Source organism: Colius striatus, chromosome 2 (assembly GCF_028858725.1).
Source record: "Colius striatus isolate bColStr4 chromosome 2, bColStr4.1.hap1, whole genome shotgun sequence".
Taxonomy (NCBI): Eukaryota; Metazoa; Chordata; class Aves; order Coliiformes; family Coliidae; genus Colius; species Colius striatus.
In genome coordinates, this window is record NC_084760.1 from 10,875,863 (window position 1) to 10,895,323 (window position 19,461).

Consider the following 19,461-nt stretch of genomic DNA (forward strand, 5'->3'; position numbering starts at 1 on the left):
ACCTCCACTGATTCAAATAATCTAATTTAAAACTGCTGCAACCTGTCAAATATTTTGAGGTATTTCTGTGGTCCTTACCTTGGTATCTGCATGCTGTAAGCTGTCATGTTTTCACCCTCACAATGTCTCAGGGATGCCTGTTATCATTGAGGTCACACAGAGTTTAGTGGGAGACCAGGACTCTGTGTCTGAGTTCTCAGCTACTGTCCTAAGCTTGTGCAAACCTTTCTGTATGACACGATAAACTTAAAATACAAAACATTTACCAAAATGCTGAGTAATATAAAATCATTACTTTTTATTTGATGAAAACTTAATATTTTACCAAAGGTATTTTTATTCTCCGTTTACAAAGCCAAAAACGTATCTGAAACACTTGCAAGTCAAAGAGAGATACCAGAAGAAAAAGAATGTCTTTCAATGACCGATTACCTGAGTTACAGTGCAATATTTAATTTGACAGTATTGCTCTTAAGACTTTTTTTACAGTAAGAAATAATAACCTTTTTCAAGCCAAAACCTAAATTCGTGGTTGTAATAAATTTTCGAGTTCTCATGAATCAACAACATGAAGTATCATACATAAAGTGTACTATACATTTTTGCTTGCCTTCACAATAAATTAATACCCCAGATGACTTAAGTATTAGCAAAAATATTTACAAAAACAAGATAAAACACAGTATAAAATCTTTTCAAAGATAATATTTCTTCCAAGAAACAGTTTGGTACCAAGAGTGAAATTTCAAGTCTTACAAAATTGCTTCTCACTTCTTTAAATTCATGAAGGTAAATAAATAAGACTGAATTATACAAACAAACATGGATATCCTCATAGGTTTATGCAGTAAAAGCATGTATCTCTTCTTGGGAGTATCCAAGATCCTTCAGATATCTGAAAGTCAGAAATTAGGTTGTTAGCATCAATATTCATAGAATCGTAGAATCATAGAATGGTAGGGGTTGGAAGGGACCTTTAGAGATCATCCAGTCCAACCCCCCTGCAGAAGCAAGGTCCCCTTGAAAACAATTCTTGCCCAGAAAGTCACGTGTACTACATGGTCTTTTTGGACACTAAAAGAAATTCTAAAACCAAATACAGGTATCATAAGAATCATCTCAGATTTGTTAAGAAGTAGCATAATTACTGGCCAATTCCACTCTCCATTAGATCCATGCACCTGACCTCAGTACAGCTGTAGAAACACAAGTGCTGTCCATATTGGTTCAAGATTTTGAAGACCATAGAATCATAGAACGGTAGGGGTTGGAAGGGACCTTTAGAGATCATCTATAGAAAGTTTTATCTTTAAGTATATGGCACATTGAGGCTTTCCTTTTTTTGCTTCAGACATAGATAAATGCATTAATTGAAAGAAACTAAATTGAGATAAGTACTTACCATAGAACAACTGCTTTGAATTTTAAACAGCTTAACTTGTCAAGTAAACATCAACACAGAAAGCTTATTTCCTATCACAGAACTTTCCTATGAATATCAAATTAAAAGGAGCATTTAAAACCTTGGGGGAGAAAAGTCACTGTGAAAGAAATGCCCTCAAAGTTTTGGCCAACTTCCTAGAGCTCACAAAATTTACACATTAGAATCACAGAATGGTAGGGGTTGGAAGGGACCTTTAGAGATCATCTAGTCCAATCCCATATTGCTGATATTTACATTAAATATACTCCTCAAGTATGATGCTAGGTGTTTTTTAATTCTTTTTTTAAAGTTTTCTTGCAAAAAAGAAAACATAAGCCTGTTTTTAAAAGATTACCAAGGCAGAAATAATATAGTTGGTTAGATGATCAAATATCAAAGAACTCCTCGTTCTCTAGCTCATCATTTAAAATACTCACTGTACTCCTTGTTCTGTAAAAGGTGTTGGACCACAGATGCAGATAAGCATTTTGGAGTCTTTTCTGCTTCTTTTCACAAACTCTGACAGAAGAGACGAAGAAATCTTTCCCTCTTTACCCACCCAGTCCTTTGTTGGTTGTGAAAGAATGAATTGAACCTCAAACCTGATAAGTAGAAGAATATTTCATAAATATTGCCTCTGATGAGACATCTGCTATACAAAATGCCAGTGATCAAACCAGTGATGCTTCCTGTTCTGCTCAGCTCCCACTGCACACTATCAGATCTCACAGACATTTAATTATTCCTACCAATCAAATCATAGAATCACCTCCAGTATTGCCTATTTAGTTACTTAAACTGAACTTTCCATCTGAAAAATGTAAGCTGTATATTACACCTTACAAAGAAAAACAGCTGGTACCAGACAACATACTTAAGCACAGATTTTGCTGTTGTTACTTGCTTATACAAATGTTGGTGTAGCTCAGTAGATAAGTAGTGAAATAAGAATGCTTGGTCAAACTTAATGAAATTGTACTCACGTTTTCATAAGGAGAAAATACAACTAGTTTCAAAAAACACTCTAACAGAGTAGTTACTGAGTAAAAAACAAGCACTTGTGCATATGAGGCTCCTATTGAAATGGTTTTTACTGTAAATTTGCACAGTGTCTAGACTATGAAGCTTTGAATGTGCCAGACATCCCCAGGTTAAGTAATATTGATTTTTCACCTCAGTGTTGTCAGGGAACAAGTAAAATTAATTTGTTCATACCATTTCAGCTAAGAATTAAGTAGGCATAAATAAACTGTGCTTCTATCCTGTAAAATCTAAGCAGTGACAATTTACCTAGTGGTAAAAGCAATGGTACTGAAATTAAAAGGCAATCTGATACTCCCCTGTCTCCTGGCAGAACTATGGCTTGCTCAACTAGGTTGACATAAATTAGGTGTGCACTGTGCATTTTAATCCAAAAATGCATTGTCATTGACGAAAGAATGGCAACAATTCCACAGGAAGTAAAAATGAAAGGAACAGGCCCTGTTCAAACTTTTAATTTCTAGACAAACATCTTCTCAACTAAGTGGCACCAAAGAGACTTTTCAAGACTCCTTTAAATTCAGAATGTTGCTCCCAAGGTACACTATCCTTCTCTGTCATTGCTGTCTCACTGAAGACAGTCTTAACAATCATCTAATCTAACATATTATCTCCAATAAATACCTATTAAATACTCTCAAATTCCTGGCTTCCTATGGGACCTACAGAACATAATGACATCGTCTGTTGGTATGCACCTGTGACTAATGTAAGCACATATTCTTCCACTCCTCAGGTCCCATGAAATTCTTAGCTAAGATTTCCAGAATCACAGAATCGTAAGGGTTGGAGGAGACCTCAAAAGATCATCTAGTCCAACCCCCCTGCCAGAGCAAGACAATCAAGATCTGCCCTTGTGCCCAAGCTGTGCAGTAGTCTCAGCCCCAAGACTCATTTTTTACAAGGTCTTCTCCTCAAGATTTTTAAATACCTTTCATCTTTAAGAGCTAATTGCTCCAGCTGGTTTCTCCAAAGTATGTCATCTTCTGTTTTGTTGAAGAAGATCAGCTTGATTGTCCTTAAATAAATAAATACATGTAGATAGTTTCTGTATTTGAAACACATGTTAAAGAATCAGAAAGTACTGCATTATGCAGAAGTCTTTTACTTCTTTTTGTTTGACCGTGTTTATGCAACTCGGCAATCCTCAAATCTTTTTGTCACTAACCCAATGTAGTTTCTTTTTTGCTGCATCTGAAAGTCTGTTGGACTTGTGACCTCTCTTCTAAATGCCATAACCCTGTCTATTGTTGCAACCTCTAGTTCAGGAACTGCTGTCCTAAGAAAAATCAAATCTCTCGAAGCTACTAAGACCTGACTGAAACAACAACATTGTTTGTCAAGTTTTATCTAGTGGTTTCTCAGTACTGTCTGAACACTACAATTAACAGCTGGTATATAAACTCTGTATGCTTTTTTAATACTACATACACCAGCTTGTACAAGTGGAAATTCAAGAGGGTTGTGTCAATATTAATAAGATGGAATCTAAAGACACAGAAATAAGAGAAAAATAACTTGGGAGTGAACAACAGCTCTGCACCAGGATATCTTATTCCTACTTTATTTGTTGATTTCTAAAATATACAAAAGTTATTGCTTACAAGCCTTACCTTTGTGAGATAGCTCACATAAAAAAAGAAATGCTCTGCCATTAAGGTCAGTGCTATCATCTCTTCAGATTTTTATGCTACTGTGGGGGTAAAATAAAATGACTGATATTAAAAAACAGAATTTACCCCATTTGATGAAGGCACATAACTTCTCCTTTGTTGCTGATGACAAACTAATACCCTGGGAACAACTGATATAAGAGATGATGTGTTGCTGAACACAACAGTTCCAGCACTGCACCCCATGGGGCTCTGACTGACTGCTGTTTATTCTCATCAGGCACAGCTGAGTGGAGAGAGGATGTTGGTGTACTGCCAAAAGCAGTAAGTTCGGTGCCCTACTTGCAGGAAGCTGGAGCAGTGGGACACCTGGCATAAAACCACAAAGATCCCTGCCAGCCAAGCCTTCTGGTCCTGCACACCATGAAGCCCTGCAATCCCACTTCTGTAACACAGCACTCCACTACCCAGTGTCCCTCTTACATGCAGATGACCTTGCCTCACAGAGGCTAGAGCTACACAACAGGGTGTTTATATCATGCTGTGGTCAAACTACTAATTCCCATCACCACCTCCTCTGTACCTTGCAGGAAGTCATCTTTCACACATGCACATTTCACATTTGCTAGGCCTGAAGAGAGATCATGATCTCCAGGTGTTCTTCAGTATAAAAGCCTATATTCTCCCAGTCTGAAGATAACACACTTTTCTGACTTTTATCTTTTTGCCCTTTTGCAGTGCGGGAGCACTTCAAAATACCAGGAAATCTCTCATAAGCCCCATGAGATAACAGAAATCTCTCATAAGCTCCATGAGATAAGAGACCACCTTCTACTTATGAGAAGCACATTCATTTTCTACTGACAAAACACAAAACTGAGGTATGACCATTGCATACAGTGCACATCATCAGTAGTGCTATTGAGAGAAAGAAGTTCCAGATGCATTACAACTCAAAATAAGTAACAATGTATAAGCTTTGGAAAATTTGCCTGCTAGAGAACAAGAGAGTCCTAGATCAACTATGCTGCACCTTTAAATACCAGAATCAACTTATTCAGAAGTTAGCGTAAGCCAAATATGGGAATCACTTTCCTGAAGACATGGAAAATTAAGTTCATTTCAAGAAAGCAGTGCTGTCAAAGCTGGCACAGTGCACCACAGCATCAGGTGGTACTCAGGTGGGCAAAAAATTTCCACATAGGAAAGCCATACATTTTGCTCATTGGGCACAAAAGTAGAAATTGGTTATTTGGAGAATAATGCTTTAAGACACCCTTACTGATAGATTCATCTACATTGAGAAGTATCAGCTACAGTACTACCCAGCACTACAAAGACAACAGAAACCCTCAAAATTTGGAATGAATTGGTAAATTTTGTTAGAAGTGATGGAGAAAACAGTGAAGGGAAGAGGTGGAGATTTAGATATGGTCCCCATCAGCACAAAAGAGCTGGTTGAGAGAACGGTGCCAGAAGTTTGGACAACAAATGAGAACCTTCATCAGCCCTTTGGAAGGAAATAGGGAGAACCTAACATACCAACTTAACCTATCACCAAGGGATGTAAATGTTAATAAGCTCAAAGAACTAGTATGCAAACTGTCATTGAAAGTTGCACAGAGAGAAGAGGTAAAGAGACTCTTAGAGAATTTTACTAAAGAGGAACAAAAAGGACATAGCAGAAGCTTCAAAATCACCTTTGAAACAAGAATGATGATGCAAGTGGGACACTATATTAAAAGTGAATACAAGAACAGAGTGGTAATTTAGGAATGAAAAGCTGAAGACAAAACTAGACACAATTATCAAGGAGAATCAAGAATAAGCTACAGGCACACTATACTTACTTAAGAAGAGTGCTAGACTTCTACCTAGTGCTTAGTGCCTTTGTACCTCAGTCTCCTTTAAGAAACATATCCACCTGATGGCTGTTATACACCCCCAGTAAAAAAAGGAGAAGAAAATATCTCAGAAAGGCAAAACCAGAATAGAGGACCGATACTCTTTATAACTTAATGCTTGGAACAAATACAATTTGGCCTGGAAGAAAAGAAATAAGGCTGAAGGAAGAGCATTCTGACCATGCACAGAAAAATTCTGCAGACAGGAAGAGAACAAATTGCTTTTCACTTACCGTAGGCAAGAAGTAACAAACTTAAAAGACAATAAGGAGACTTTGGCTAGACAGTAAGAATGGAAATCAAATGATCCAAGCCCATTATCCGACAGCAAATGCTGCCAAGGGAAGCTGTGGATTCACAGCAGCCCCAGAGGTTCAGTAACCCTGGCCCAGCACTACAGACAGAGGCTGCTTTTGTACCCTCAGGTCATCAGTCAGCCATTATGCAGATCTTTCCTCAACTTCCTGCAATTCATGTTCCAGCGTGGGCAATCTGAGTTTACAGCAATTGTTACTGTTCTCAGTAAGGTAATTTAATGTAAATTTTATTTATATTGTTTATAGATATAATCTCACATGTAAATACATGTACACATACACACATCCATATTAAAGACACTCTTGTAATATTTTTTCCCCAAGAGAAAGTGATGGTTAAAGAGCAAACATGAAGCCAAGAAACTAAGTTGCCTAGAGCAGTCAAGAAAAACAAAGCTTTAGGTGTCTGCATCTGAACAGAACCCATACCAGATCAAGCCATTCCAGCACCTAACAAGCCTTTGCAGGAGAAGCAAAAAATACATCTACCTTCGCTAGTAAGGAAATAGATGTTGCTGCATCCTAAGCTAACTGGGAGCATTTTGCTCCCATAACAGTTTGTTGAAGAGAGTTTAAAGTAAGCCACTCTGGTCATCTTTTGAGGACAAAACAGACACAAATACTATTTGTGCAGCAGTAGTCTCTCACATGTTATCTACTCTGTTTTTTTCTGGTCATGAACACAATGTCAGGACGTGCATCTTTTACTATGCTCTCTTTAATTTTGCTTTCATATTACCACAGTTACCATTACCTGGTAGCCTAGTTTCCTCCCCAAGAATAAATTCACTTAGTAGTGCTTCCCAAGCCTTTTTGTCAGATGATAGATTTATCTTTTGGATTCACAAAGCCAGACCGTCATTTGTTATTTGCTATTGACAATACAGCATGCTTTGGAAGAGCCAAACAGTACACAGTCCCTGCTCATAAAATAGGATTATATGTAATTGCTGAATGAAAAACAACACAAGAATAATGTCTGGGTTTAGGGTTTTTTTTCTAGAAACAGATTTCTGTAGTACATCTCATCCTTTTTAGCTTTACTGTGAAGATGAGCATCCAATTAATCTCTATATTGTTTCATAATGTGCTTTATAAAGACATAATGAACCAAAACATCCTGTCCTTATATTGAATAAAACTCACTGTTAAAAATTAATCTCCATTACAAGAATCCAAATTCAAAGGTACAGGAAAACAGTAGAAAGACTGTCAAAATATCCTCTGCAACAACTCTACAGAAAACACAGGTCAGGTCTATTTTTCATTTTGACACTCTCCCAAATTAAAATCACAACAGCTTACTTGTCAAAAACATAATCTGCTAAAAAATTCTGCAAGATATGATTGTTGAGGAAGATTTTTGCTGTAAGAAACGCAAGCACATCTCATCTCTGTCAAAAGCATGCCCCTACAGTAACCCTTTGCTGTTCCTTCTAAATTTCAGTTATTGTAAACTCCCTTACGGTCATAAACAATCCCATCAAGCAGAAGTACTAGTTCTGAGGTTCTGAAGGACATAAGGGCCAAAACAAGTTGTTTACTTAACCAAGAGTAAGTCAGGCTTCCTTCTGTAGACTTTACAAGCAGAGTACAGAATACAAATGCAATACACACCTTTTTATGCCTTTGTGCATACTTAATGCAAGGGTTACATAAATACATTTTTGTGAATGCTGCAAATCATTTGGTAAAAATATGCAGCTTGCTAAACAGGTGGAAACAATATAAAAGTATGCTAGCTACTCTAACAGATTAAACAGAAGCTTTAACTATACAGTTGTTAACTCCCTCAGTCCGAAAAACATCTACACTGAAATATTTCAATACTAAAAAGGGCACTGAAAGATAAAGCTAGGTTAAAAAAAACCCCAAACAACAAGAAGAAAAACCCTCATGTCTTTTACTTGGTGAACTCATATCATAACTAAAATGCAAAAGGAAAATTTAGCCCATTTAGTTGATGGCAGCCAATAACCAAATATGCATTAAAACTCTGATACATTCTTCCCTGAAGCAGTCCATTTTTTCTGATAACTTGAAGAAAAATGCTTTCATACCATTTTGTTTTGCTGCCACTGAGGCTTGCTCATTACGTTTCATCCTTTTTATGGATTGCTCTAGCTTGGTGTTAAATGATAAGCAGCATACATACCGGAGACAGCTAGCTTCAGTCAGAGCAAAATTCAGCAGTTTAACCATGGGTGTGAAGCCTGTGCCCGCTGCCACTAAAACGAGATCTTCTGAAGTCTGAACCTGGGACTTCTTGAAGTTACCTTCAGGATTGCTGACAGAAATATAATCTCCTTTATTTAAAACAAACAAAAAGGTAAATAAGAACAAGATGAAAACAAGCTAGTAAGTATTCTGGGTGTTTTTGAAGGCCCTTTCATATTGCTTTCATCTTTGTAGTATTAGAGTTCCTTTCAGAAAGGTGTTGTCCATTTCACACAAGGATCATTCTTACTGAAAGAACAGATGTTCAATTAAAACCTCATCTTTGTGGATTTTACACTCCACAAGTACACAAACATTTGCAAAGTCAGTGTTAAAAAAATCTCTCTCAGATGCACAGAAAAGGAAGTGCATCTTCAGTCTAATAAAACTGAGCTAGTGTGCTTTACTCAAAAGTACAAAAAGTTGTTTTAAGAATATATACAATCAAAGTGATACAGTTGACACGGGAACAGTTAAACATGAGCACATTCTGGAAGATCAGTCAAGAGAGCTTTATATAAGGGACAACTCATAGTTACAGTGGGGACAAGCTGTTCAGGGCGTGGAGAATAAGGGTTTTTTATTGAAAAAAAAAAAAAGTTGTAAGCATGTCTTGACATGTAAGTAGGTAAAACAGTAAGAACATTACAATACCAGACAGTGAAACTGAAAAAGATATAACAAATGTCTACAAAATCAAACACAAAAACCTCCAATGTCTAATTACCGATTTGTAGGTGGTCAAGCGTCTGCGTGAACAGTCCACAGGAATAAATTTTAACCATTAAATATATATGTGAGCCATCACGGTGAGACGGTTCTTTGAAATCCAGTGGCAAAAAAGGCAACACAGGTGTGTATGGTTTTACTACGTCTGTCCCTAGACAGGAGACAAAAAGACAGCTGAAATAATATGAAACGTACTCTAGATCCAGCAAAATTTACTGCAAATAAATACCAAAACGAACACTAAACTAGTAATTTGCATATCCCATGAAAATAAAACTACCAAATGATTTTGTACAAATATGTTACTTTCCACTGCACCAGCTCTTACTACAGTAGCCTTCCACTTCCAATTAAAATCTTCACTCTACAGTATGTTATTTCTACGTCACTTAGCAATTCAAGATCTAGAGTCATCCCCAAAGAACATGAAAATGTAAACATTTGCATTTACTTTTGTATCACAGCTTGATTTTTTTCTCAATTGAAAGAGCAGATTTTTAGTACTGCATGATTTTATTTTCTTCCATTATCATTTCAAAAAGCTATTGCTAATGATAGAAAGACTGCAAGACCTGGACACCAGCAGAGAATTAGGTAGGGCAAAGGAGGACAAAACAGTTTGCAACTAAAGGACATTTTAAAATTCTTCTGAGAATTTTTTCCACTCCACACAGTGCAATGCAAGTACAGTGACCAGCATAATCATTAATAGGCAAATTTTTAAGAGTACTCTTAAAAAATCATAGAATGGTAGGGGTTGGAAGGGACCTTTAGAGATTAGTCCAACCCCCCTGCAGAAGCAGGGTCTCCTGGATCAGGTCGAATAGGAACAGGTCCAGGTGGGTCTTGAAGACCTCCAAGGAAGGAGACTCCACAACCCCTCTGGGCAGCCTGTGCCAGGGCTCCCTCACCTCACAGTGAAATAGTTTTTTCGTATGTTTAAGTGGAACTTTCTGTGTTCCATCTTCATCCCATTACCCCTTGTCCTGTTGCTAGCTACTACAGAAAAAAGGGATGTCCCAACCTCCTGACACCCACCATTTAGATATTTCTAAATATTAATAAGATCACCCCTCAGTCTCCTCCAGACTAAACAGCCCAAGTTCCTGCAGCCTTTCCTCATATGAAAGATGTTCCATTCCCCTGATCATCTTGGTGGCCTTGTGCTGGACTCTCTCCAGCACTTCCCTGTCCCTCTTGAGCTGAGGAGCCCAGAACTGGACACAGGACTCCAGATGAGGCCTCATCAGGGCAGAGTAGAGAGGGAGAAGAACCTCCCTCCACCCACTGCCCACACTCTTCTTGATGCATCCCAGGCTGCCATTGGCCTTCCTGGCCACGAGGGCACATTGCTGGCTCATGTTTAGCTTATTATCAATCAGGACTCCCAGGTCTCTCTCTGCAGAGCTGCTCTTCAGCAGTTTGACCCCCAGCCTGTACTTGTGCAGGGGGTTGTTCCTTCCCAGATGCACAAATAGTCCTTCACCTCCCACTTTATTTCAAATTTGTCTTTTACAAAACTTGGAAGAATAGCACTTAAATAATGCTTTTCAAGATGCAGTCCTCTCACAACCTCATCTTACGATTAATATCACGCAACTGGAGTGTAAAGTAGTGCTACCATGACCGCTATAATCCCTTTGGAAGAACAAAAAAGCAAAATTGCAATGCTACCCTCAGTATGCCAAGAAACCTGCTAACTAAAAGGAACTAACCACACAGAACACATATACAATGAGCTTCTCCCCCATTTTTAAAGACAAACAGCTCTACAGTTTGTGAACGCCTGTGGGCTGCGGAGACACACACAGGAGGGGAGAGGAGCTGCAGTCCTCAGGATGAAAGTCCATTGGAGCGGCCTGTGCAGGGCTGCCCAGACTGTGAAGGATCCTGTGCTGGAGGATCCTTCCTTCCAGGCCTCCCTAGGCCTGGCGAGGAGCTGCCTGCCCTGAGGAGAGACAAGTGGCAGGAACCATGGGGAAAGGACTGACTGAAACCCGGAGCTCTTCAGTAGGGGAGGAGGTAAAGACTCCAGGATTAGGTCTCTGAGCTCGGGAAGAGGGGAGGGGTGGGAGGACAGTGGTATTAAGACTTTTTAAAAGGGCTGTTTTTGCTCTTCATCATTGTCCCATTCTTTGGTGTCTTCTGTTTGTTACATTTTAGGGTTTTATGTTTTAATTGGTGGTGGATTAAATTAACTCTTCCCCAAGTTGAGTAGTCCTGTCTGTTTTACCTGGGACCATACGTGAGGAGTGAGCCCTCTCTGTCCTTAGGGGCTTCCAAAGGCCCTTGGCACTTATGGCTGATCGTGGTCCTTTGTTCCTGGATCAGCCTAAACCACAACATATATTCATGGATAAGTTTTTCTTACCTGCAATACTTTGTTTGAGGTAAACATGTTGTCCAGTGGGAACATGGAGATGTGTGCTCTTAGGCAACATCAAGCACAAGAGCTTGGTGTCGTGGGTAACTTCCATCTTAGAAACCAACTTGCATTTTCTGTAGAAAAGTCCTAAGAACATGGGTTTATTAGTTACCTAAGTTTCAATATTGTTATTTTTATACATCTTTTAATAAGATGATAGAGAAAGGTATGTATTTCACTATACTCAGTTATAAAAAGAATATAAGCAGATACTTCTTCTATCATTACTTACAATTATTTTTCTAATTTTAGATTAAGGGCTCATTTATAGTCTTACATTAGCCTTACAACACACTGAATCTGTGAGTTACCAGCATCGACTGGGAAGAAGGAGAAACCCACCAAATACTAATAGAACATGAAACCCTTTGTACTACACTGCATGAATACATAAGCAAAACCAGCTTAAACCAGCACATAAAACATAAGCAATATACAGCACCACAGTCGTCAGTAACAGACTATCTAAACCCTGCCAGCATCCCAGATTATTGGCCTGACCACCCCACACTGTTGCACTTTCACTGCCACAGTGCAATTTCTCATACAGCCTTGCATAACTTTCCAGGTACACAATACCAACACTTAAATACACATGACATCAAATGAAACTAACCTCTGTACCTACACATGCAGCACGCACTTCAGCATTATCAATATACGTTTTAGATACAAATTGGTTCTTTTCAGGTAACTAGAAATTATCAACTGCAGTTATATGTTCACATGCTTGCTTAAATCAACTACAGGGTCACGTGCACAGCACAAATTTTTGTTGCTACAGTTGTTTTGGAGGCAAGGACACAGGTTTTAAATACAGAGCTTTTCAATCTGTGCATCAACTAAATGTGGGGCAAAATACATTCAAAGAAAAGAAAGCACTAAAAGAAAATAAAATCATTATGAAGGGTCTGCATTTCCACCATTTGTTTTTTTAAAAAAACAAAGAAATCAGAGAAAGAACACTGCTAATCAGAACAACTATTAAAATTATCCCAAGCCTTGTATGTTCCTATTAGCAATGGGGTGGAAAAAAAATAAGATATGAAAAAAATGACAGTGGGAAAAAGGGAAGAAATGCCCTACAATGCTTCACTTTGTTCAGGGACAAAGGGGAAAAACTGTAACAGTTTCCCCAACACCTTCAGGAAGCTTAATGTGTTTTCCCTCTATCTGCAATAGTCCAGAGCAAGATAAGCCACTTCCTCTGCCTCTGCTAGAACAGAGGCAATAACCCACTGCTTATACTGGAAGTGATCTCTGTGGCAAAGCACTCAGTGTGGCATCACAAGACCTGCATGGGATTTAACCAAGGAGCCATCCCAAGCTATGTCATCTGCATCGTTACACCAGTTCACCATCTAAAACAGGATTTGAAAACATAACAAAATAGAGGGCTATGCCCTCCTGATTACAGCCAGAGACTGCAGAACTTAAGCAGGGGTAAAGCAACAAGGAAGAAGTACTTCAAAAAACAAAGGGCATAGAGGCACAAACAACCACTTACTAGCTTTCATTCTGGAAAGAAACGTGCTTACAAGGGTTAATTTCGTAACAAATATAGCAATGCACTCCTCAATTCTCAGCTATAATATTCTATTAACTGACACAGGCCTGTTGCTATAGCCACAGTAAGTCAGAATTTGACTAGTTGGGAACGAGATGTCCCAGTACTCCTAAAATACCAATGGGAATAACAATTGTTGCATAAGGCCAGGGATAATCTTTGGTACAAATCTAGATACAAAACTAAAAGTGTAAATTGAAGATGACCACAAGTCATCATTCCTTTTCTACCCTTAGAAGACCATTTTCCAGCTTAGTCTTTGTTTCAGCACTGCAGTATTTTGGCTCTAACATGAAATATCAGTGTGATGACAGCACCACACTGTCTAAACAGGTCTGTAACTCACGGCAAATTTCATGAGCTGTAAGATATTGGAAGCTCACCCCAGCAAAGAATTCAAAAAAATAAAAACCAAAAAAATCCCATGAGCAGCACTACCTAAACTTCATACTTCCAAAACAAGTGGGGCAAAACCACCCAAATGGCACAGAGAGGAAGCTTCTTCCCTACAATAATCCCACAATGTAATTTACCACGGTCAATGTAAAATCTGTAACCATTCCCAGTGAGTATCTTCATATAAAGCCTCTCAAAATGTGACAAGCTCATATGTAAGAACACTTGAGCATGAAACCCTTCTAATAACACTTTCTGCACTGAAGAAATGGGAACTTCTGGAAAGAGTCCAGTGCAGGGCCACCAAGATGATCAGGGGACTGAAGCATCTTCCTTTTGAGGAAAGGCTCCAGGAACTGGGGCTGTTCAGTCTGGATAAGAGAAGGCTGAGGGAGGATCTCATTAACACATTCAAGTATTTAAAAGGTGTATGTCATGAGGATGGGGCAACATTTTTTTTCTGTAGTGACCAGTGATAGGACCAGGGGTAATAGACAAAAGCTGGAACACAAAAAGTTCCACTTAAAGGACAAACTACTGTTGAGGTGAGGGAGTCCTGGTGCAGGCTGCCCAGGGAGAGTGTGGAGGCTCCTCTGTAGGTCTTCAAAACCCACCTGGACATGTTCCTGTGTGACCTGATCTAGGTGGACCTGCTTTAGCAGGAGGGTTGGACTAGATGATCTCTAAAGGTCCCTTCCAACCCCTACCATTCTGTGATTCTATGAAGCAATTTCAGTTTCTTCTCCCCTTTTTTTCTCATGTTATTGAAAAAACTCTCAAATCACTAGCACAGACAGCTGAGCTCCTCATGAAACAGAATGAGATGCAAAGGACACAAACTCCGACTCAGGAATTTCAGTTGGGCATCACCACAAGGATGCTCTGGTTAAGCACTGGGGCACAGTGTCCAGGGAGTCTGTGTTGCAAGACATTAAAACCTTGTCTGGACAGCTTTGAGCAGGAGGTTAGATCAGACAATTTACAGAGGCTCCTTTCAACTTCGTCAGTCTATGATTTTAGTATTTCTATAGTTCTTAATAGTTAGCAGCACCTTGATCTTTTGTATTTTGCCACTGCACTAACAGATCCTTCATCCTTCCTGACTTTAACCATATGCTGATTCTCTTTTGAACAGGGATGGACTACCAGAAAATCTGCAATAAGTGGACATCACTTGTACATGGCCTAAATCTTGAAGTCAGTTGAAATTCTCTCTCTAGTCTACACAATAACTCTTCCCACGTGAGTCCAGCCTGACAGGGGGCTGACAAGTTTCCAGTGAGATCTTCATTAACTAAAAGACAAATTGTAAAGGAAATTTAAGACATTGCTGCAGCTCAAATGACCACTGCCATTGCCTACCTCCAAAGCATTAAGAAGGGAAGCCCAAAGCATTAAGACTGGCTGAACTTTATTCTTAACTAGGGGTACAGTTCAAAAAGTCAATCACTGGACTTAAAACCCAGGCTTGAATGGGTCTCAGTAAGCAAGCCTGTCCATTCTCCTTCATCAGTATTCTCTAAGAGTCATTTAAGGATCACTTTGAATATTTCATTAGTTTCCTCTAAAGAACTGTAATTTTCCAAGTAACTTATCTGTACTGCAGTTTCCTTATTGCAGCATTACTATCCCAAACATTACTCCCAGATATTCTGCATTAAAACCAAGGTGAAGAGTTCAAGACAACTGGAGATTTGTTACAGAATGCTCTGTAACAACACGGGCAATTGCTGCCTGAAGGAACAGCCATCACTATTAACATTCCCATCTTCAATAAGTACAGGATCACAGCCTGTCAATTCAGCCACAAAACAAACAAAAAAAACACTTAAACAAATAAGAGCTTTCCAACAAACAATATTTATCCACAAAATGTTTAATATTCTTAAATGTTTGTTTAAACAGGATGTTCCAGCTCAGCCATGCTTCTTTCTAATTGGCTTTTTTCCCAAGGGGATAAATAATCTTTGCTAGAAGGGTCAAGTATCTAAATACATGTAGTTATGCTTGGAAATATGCATTCAAGGTTGCTAAATCTCTGCTACATATGCAATTTGTGCATGAAATGAGCATCAAATTCATTACATACCACTATTGCTACAGTAGGTGAGCCATGGCATTTTTCTGTGTACACTTGTTTTCTTAATTCATTCAAACACCTACAGTGAATTATCCACTAAAACACCTGCAAAGACATGACAGAAAGCCTCTGGCATGGAATACATCTTTCTTCACTAATATTTTATCTTATCTTTCATTTAACATTCTACAAACTGCTTATTTTGATTGGGTAAACATTTCCCCTGTACCAAAAGAATGCTGACAGTCCTGAAAAATGAAAGTCAGTAATTCCATTTCATACCAATCCTGAAGCAAAACAGCAGCTCTCCAGTTACATAAAAGAAATTTTATTAAAAATTGATTATTTGTCATTCTACTACTGTTTTGGAAAGTAAGATTGCAAAGTATGCAAATAAATACACTAAGATTGCTGTACATTATTCAGACTTAAAAATTACTTGGAAGATATATGGGAGGTTGGTAGTATAGTCCACAACACTGATCAGCTGATACTCTTCCAAGGTATTTGGGAGTTGAGAAAGAAGTTAAAAAACTGATTAATAACTGATTCACTGCTCCCTGACAGTTTTCTGACCTTTCCAACTTGACAAATTCCAACCTTTCCATATGTAATCAACCTACTTTTACTTCCTCCTTTTTCTTTTTAATTTGCCATACAGAACTTTTGTCCTGATTCACTCAGTCTGACGTTTCAAAAGTCAGACCTTTCTAGGTCCAAGCAAATTCTTCATTCGGGTTGTCCTCTTTGACATATTAAATAAAACTAGTTCATTATCAGTGGTCCCACTAAATCTGTAGCCACAAGCAAAATCAACTGGCAATGCTGAAAAGCCTTTCAACACCAGTCTCTAGTAGCAAGTTGAAGGGGAATAGTTGCCTTCAGCAGCCCATGAAGTCAAATGATGTTAGATGCCAAAGTCATATGATTTACTACTATATTTGAGCAAAGGGCACTGCTCTCTCAATTCTTGAGCATGACACAAGTGCCCAGTAGTAAATCCTGATTTTCAAAGTAGAGAAAGAAGTTAGTGAGGAGGTTAGGTCTGAATCAACCTTCTGCAGACATCAAGTGTCAGTATCACAGCACTTGATCTCAAAGATGTCCCTGCAGCCCTCCTCCCACTACCAAAACCCTGCCACATAAACCTTATACAATCACAGGCTTGAGATGTCCCTCTCTAAACCCAACTTCTTCCTCTACTGGAATCAAGAACTACAGCACCTGAATTCATATGCGTACAAAGTGAGTTTTACTAACAGAACTGCTGCACAGATGATACTTTCTAGAGAGCATTGTCCTTTTACTTGTGTTCTTCCACATTATGAAAGGAATTGAAAGCGAAGTATTTCTCTGTGAATGACGTTTCCTGCTTCTTCAATGAACAGATTTCAGTGGCAATTCATGCTGCTTCTTGTTAGACACAATCCTAGTAAAGCTATGGCAGCAACCTCATACTTGCTAAGGGGCAGAGTTTCAAAGTATGTACCATTCCAACTTTGTCCATCAGCCAGCTGAAATCCTTTTGTTCAGGTTACTTGATTATGGAACCCCAAGAAGTGTTAGTGCCAAGGCAGTGGTGATCAGTCCACATAGCAGATGGAAGCAGCCCAGTCTTGAGAGTTCAAAGCAGCATGAACCCTTGATGCTGACCATCAATTTATCACTACCCTCACAAGTGTTTCAGTTAGAGATTTCACAAGGTAGCTCCTATGATCCAAAAAGGTCAGATATGGTCTTTCCAGATGGTTGCCCTTCTTTCCCTAAGTTTTCACTGAATCTACACTGAAATCTTCCCTGGCTATGCAGTAAAATAGCACACTGTCACACAAGCCTGGCTTTACACACTTCAGATGCTACATCAGCATTCTGCTCCCTTTTATTACTTCCAACAAAACCCCAAACCTATGATCTTCCACTTTAGTGGACTAAAACCACTGCATGTAACAGAAATAGCACATTTTAGTCCTCAGAGGCAACATCATCTTGATAATTTACTGAACCCTCCAAGCATTTGCCTAGAGTTTCACAATCTTTAGGAGAGCAGAAATGGGTTATTAGGTTACTTGCCAAAATAGAGGTCTGAAAGTGTTTCTGAACTCAGAAGGAAGAAGCGGAGTTTATTCTCCCTGGGGAAAAATACACATACACGCACCCTGTCCCCCTTGCCTCCCTGTATGTCATTCCTACCAATGCATCAGTTTTGCACTTGCATGTGGTTCTGCCTTTACATATGCAGTCATCATAAAACATTTTCTAAACACACTACATAATTTCTCCCTTAGATTTCATTTTTACTGTGCAGAAACAAAATTCAGGACAAAGATATTTGGTATTATCACATATGGCCTCAACATCAGTTGCTCATTCTATTGGCTAAACCTGTTAAAGAACCAGAAAATATGTAAAAAAATGTAATAAATTCAAATCATTGAAAGCTTCACTTTCTGTTAACCAGAACTACAGCTCTACAGTTATCCACAAGTCAAAAACAAAAGCCTTGGATACACAGAAATAGTTCTTCCTGTACATGCAGTGCTTTCTTATTCAGAGCAAGAAGTCTTTTGTAGGCACATCATGAGCAGATGTGCACTCAACAATGAAGTTTCATTGAAGTGGTCAGCAGGGAAGCTATTTATTTTTCTAAATTTGTCAAGATTAAGTTTTTCCACAAAAACAACTGGCACACTAATACAGAAAAATCAAAGTCTAAAACATCTGTTTTTACCAGCCAAGACTAATGAAGACATTTGGAATTCAAGTTAAACTCTTTAAAAAAAATAATTCCTCACCAAAATCTATTTTTAAAACATTTTTCCAGTTGATGGCTTTTTAAACAATTTTTTATAAACTGCAGGTCTATGTAACAGTATTACAATGCTTGCCTGTCACTTGTAAGACCCATCTGGAATTCCACCTTGATACAGAAGCATGATATACAGTGGTGACCACAACCTATCCCCTCACGAGTGGGCAAAGAAGGAAATTATGTCTTAATATCAATGAGGAAAATTGCACTCTATCACTGTACTGTGTGGTTGGTTGGGTTTAAGTGAGAAGGTTCTACCTTACCTTTTCTAATACTACATTTAAATATCACAGGATGCCAGAACTATGACCATTAGTTTTTCTTTATGTCTCCCAATGACTAGTTTCATAATAGTTAGCCAAGAATAATATCACCAACTTCCTTATACTGACAATCTAATTACATTGAATTGTACTTCCTATGCAACAGTGTTGGGTATAATTATCCCTCCAGAAAACTACACACTTTATCCTTCTTAAGGAGCAGAAGCAGTACTGAGTATCTTTCCGAATCCATTGATGCATCCTAAGATACAGTGTAGCTCTCTGAAATTAACTAACAGATACACTGGCCAAAAATGTTAGTTTCAACTCACAGGAATTTTCCAGTCCAGAGGCAGCGTGACTTTCCCAAGTCAAGGAGAAGAAAACAGGGGCTTATGCTAATTGTTTTTTCATAGGTTTCCAGGATCAACTCTGCTTTATGCCATTGCTTCTGAAGAGCTTCATCGCTCTTTTGTAGAATTTAGAACTAGCTGTTGTAAAAAACCAAGCCAAAAAAACCCCTTAAAAGTACAGGGCTTAGAAGAGAGGGAGAGAGTGGTGTGGTGATAACACACCTCCTCTGTACAAACTCATGCATGAACTCTCATATGAACAAGTAGTAACAAATTCAAGTTAAGCTTTCAAGTGTCAAGTCTGCCTATTTTTCAGCCCTTCTT

At 38.6% G+C, this 19,461-nt stretch overlaps 1 protein-coding gene across 5 annotated transcripts in view; it reads right to left on the reverse strand.

Moving 5' to 3' along the window:
* Positions 1-329: 329 nt before the first annotated feature.
* The window catches only part of LOC104558989 (cytochrome b5 reductase 4), a 35,993-nt gene continuing 16,861 nt past the window's right edge, over positions 330-19,461 (reverse strand). For 4 of the 5 annotated variants that reach the window (XM_061989490.1, XM_061989489.1, XM_061989493.1 and 1 more), the window contains 6 exons: positions 11,616-11,756; positions 9,243-9,395; positions 8,454-8,604; positions 3,396-3,482; positions 1,861-2,025; positions 330-895 (listed from right to left, as the gene is read on the reverse strand). In XM_061989490.1, the coding sequence (XP_061845474.1) occupies positions 841-895; positions 1,861-2,025; positions 3,396-3,482; positions 8,454-8,604; positions 9,243-9,395; positions 11,616-11,756 (752 nt within the window). In that variant the 3' untranslated portion in view covers positions 330-840. The remainder of the gene's footprint in view (positions 896-1,860; positions 2,026-3,395; positions 3,483-8,453; positions 8,605-9,242; positions 9,396-11,615; positions 11,757-19,461) is intronic. The other variant, XM_061989492.1, reaches the window with a different exon arrangement.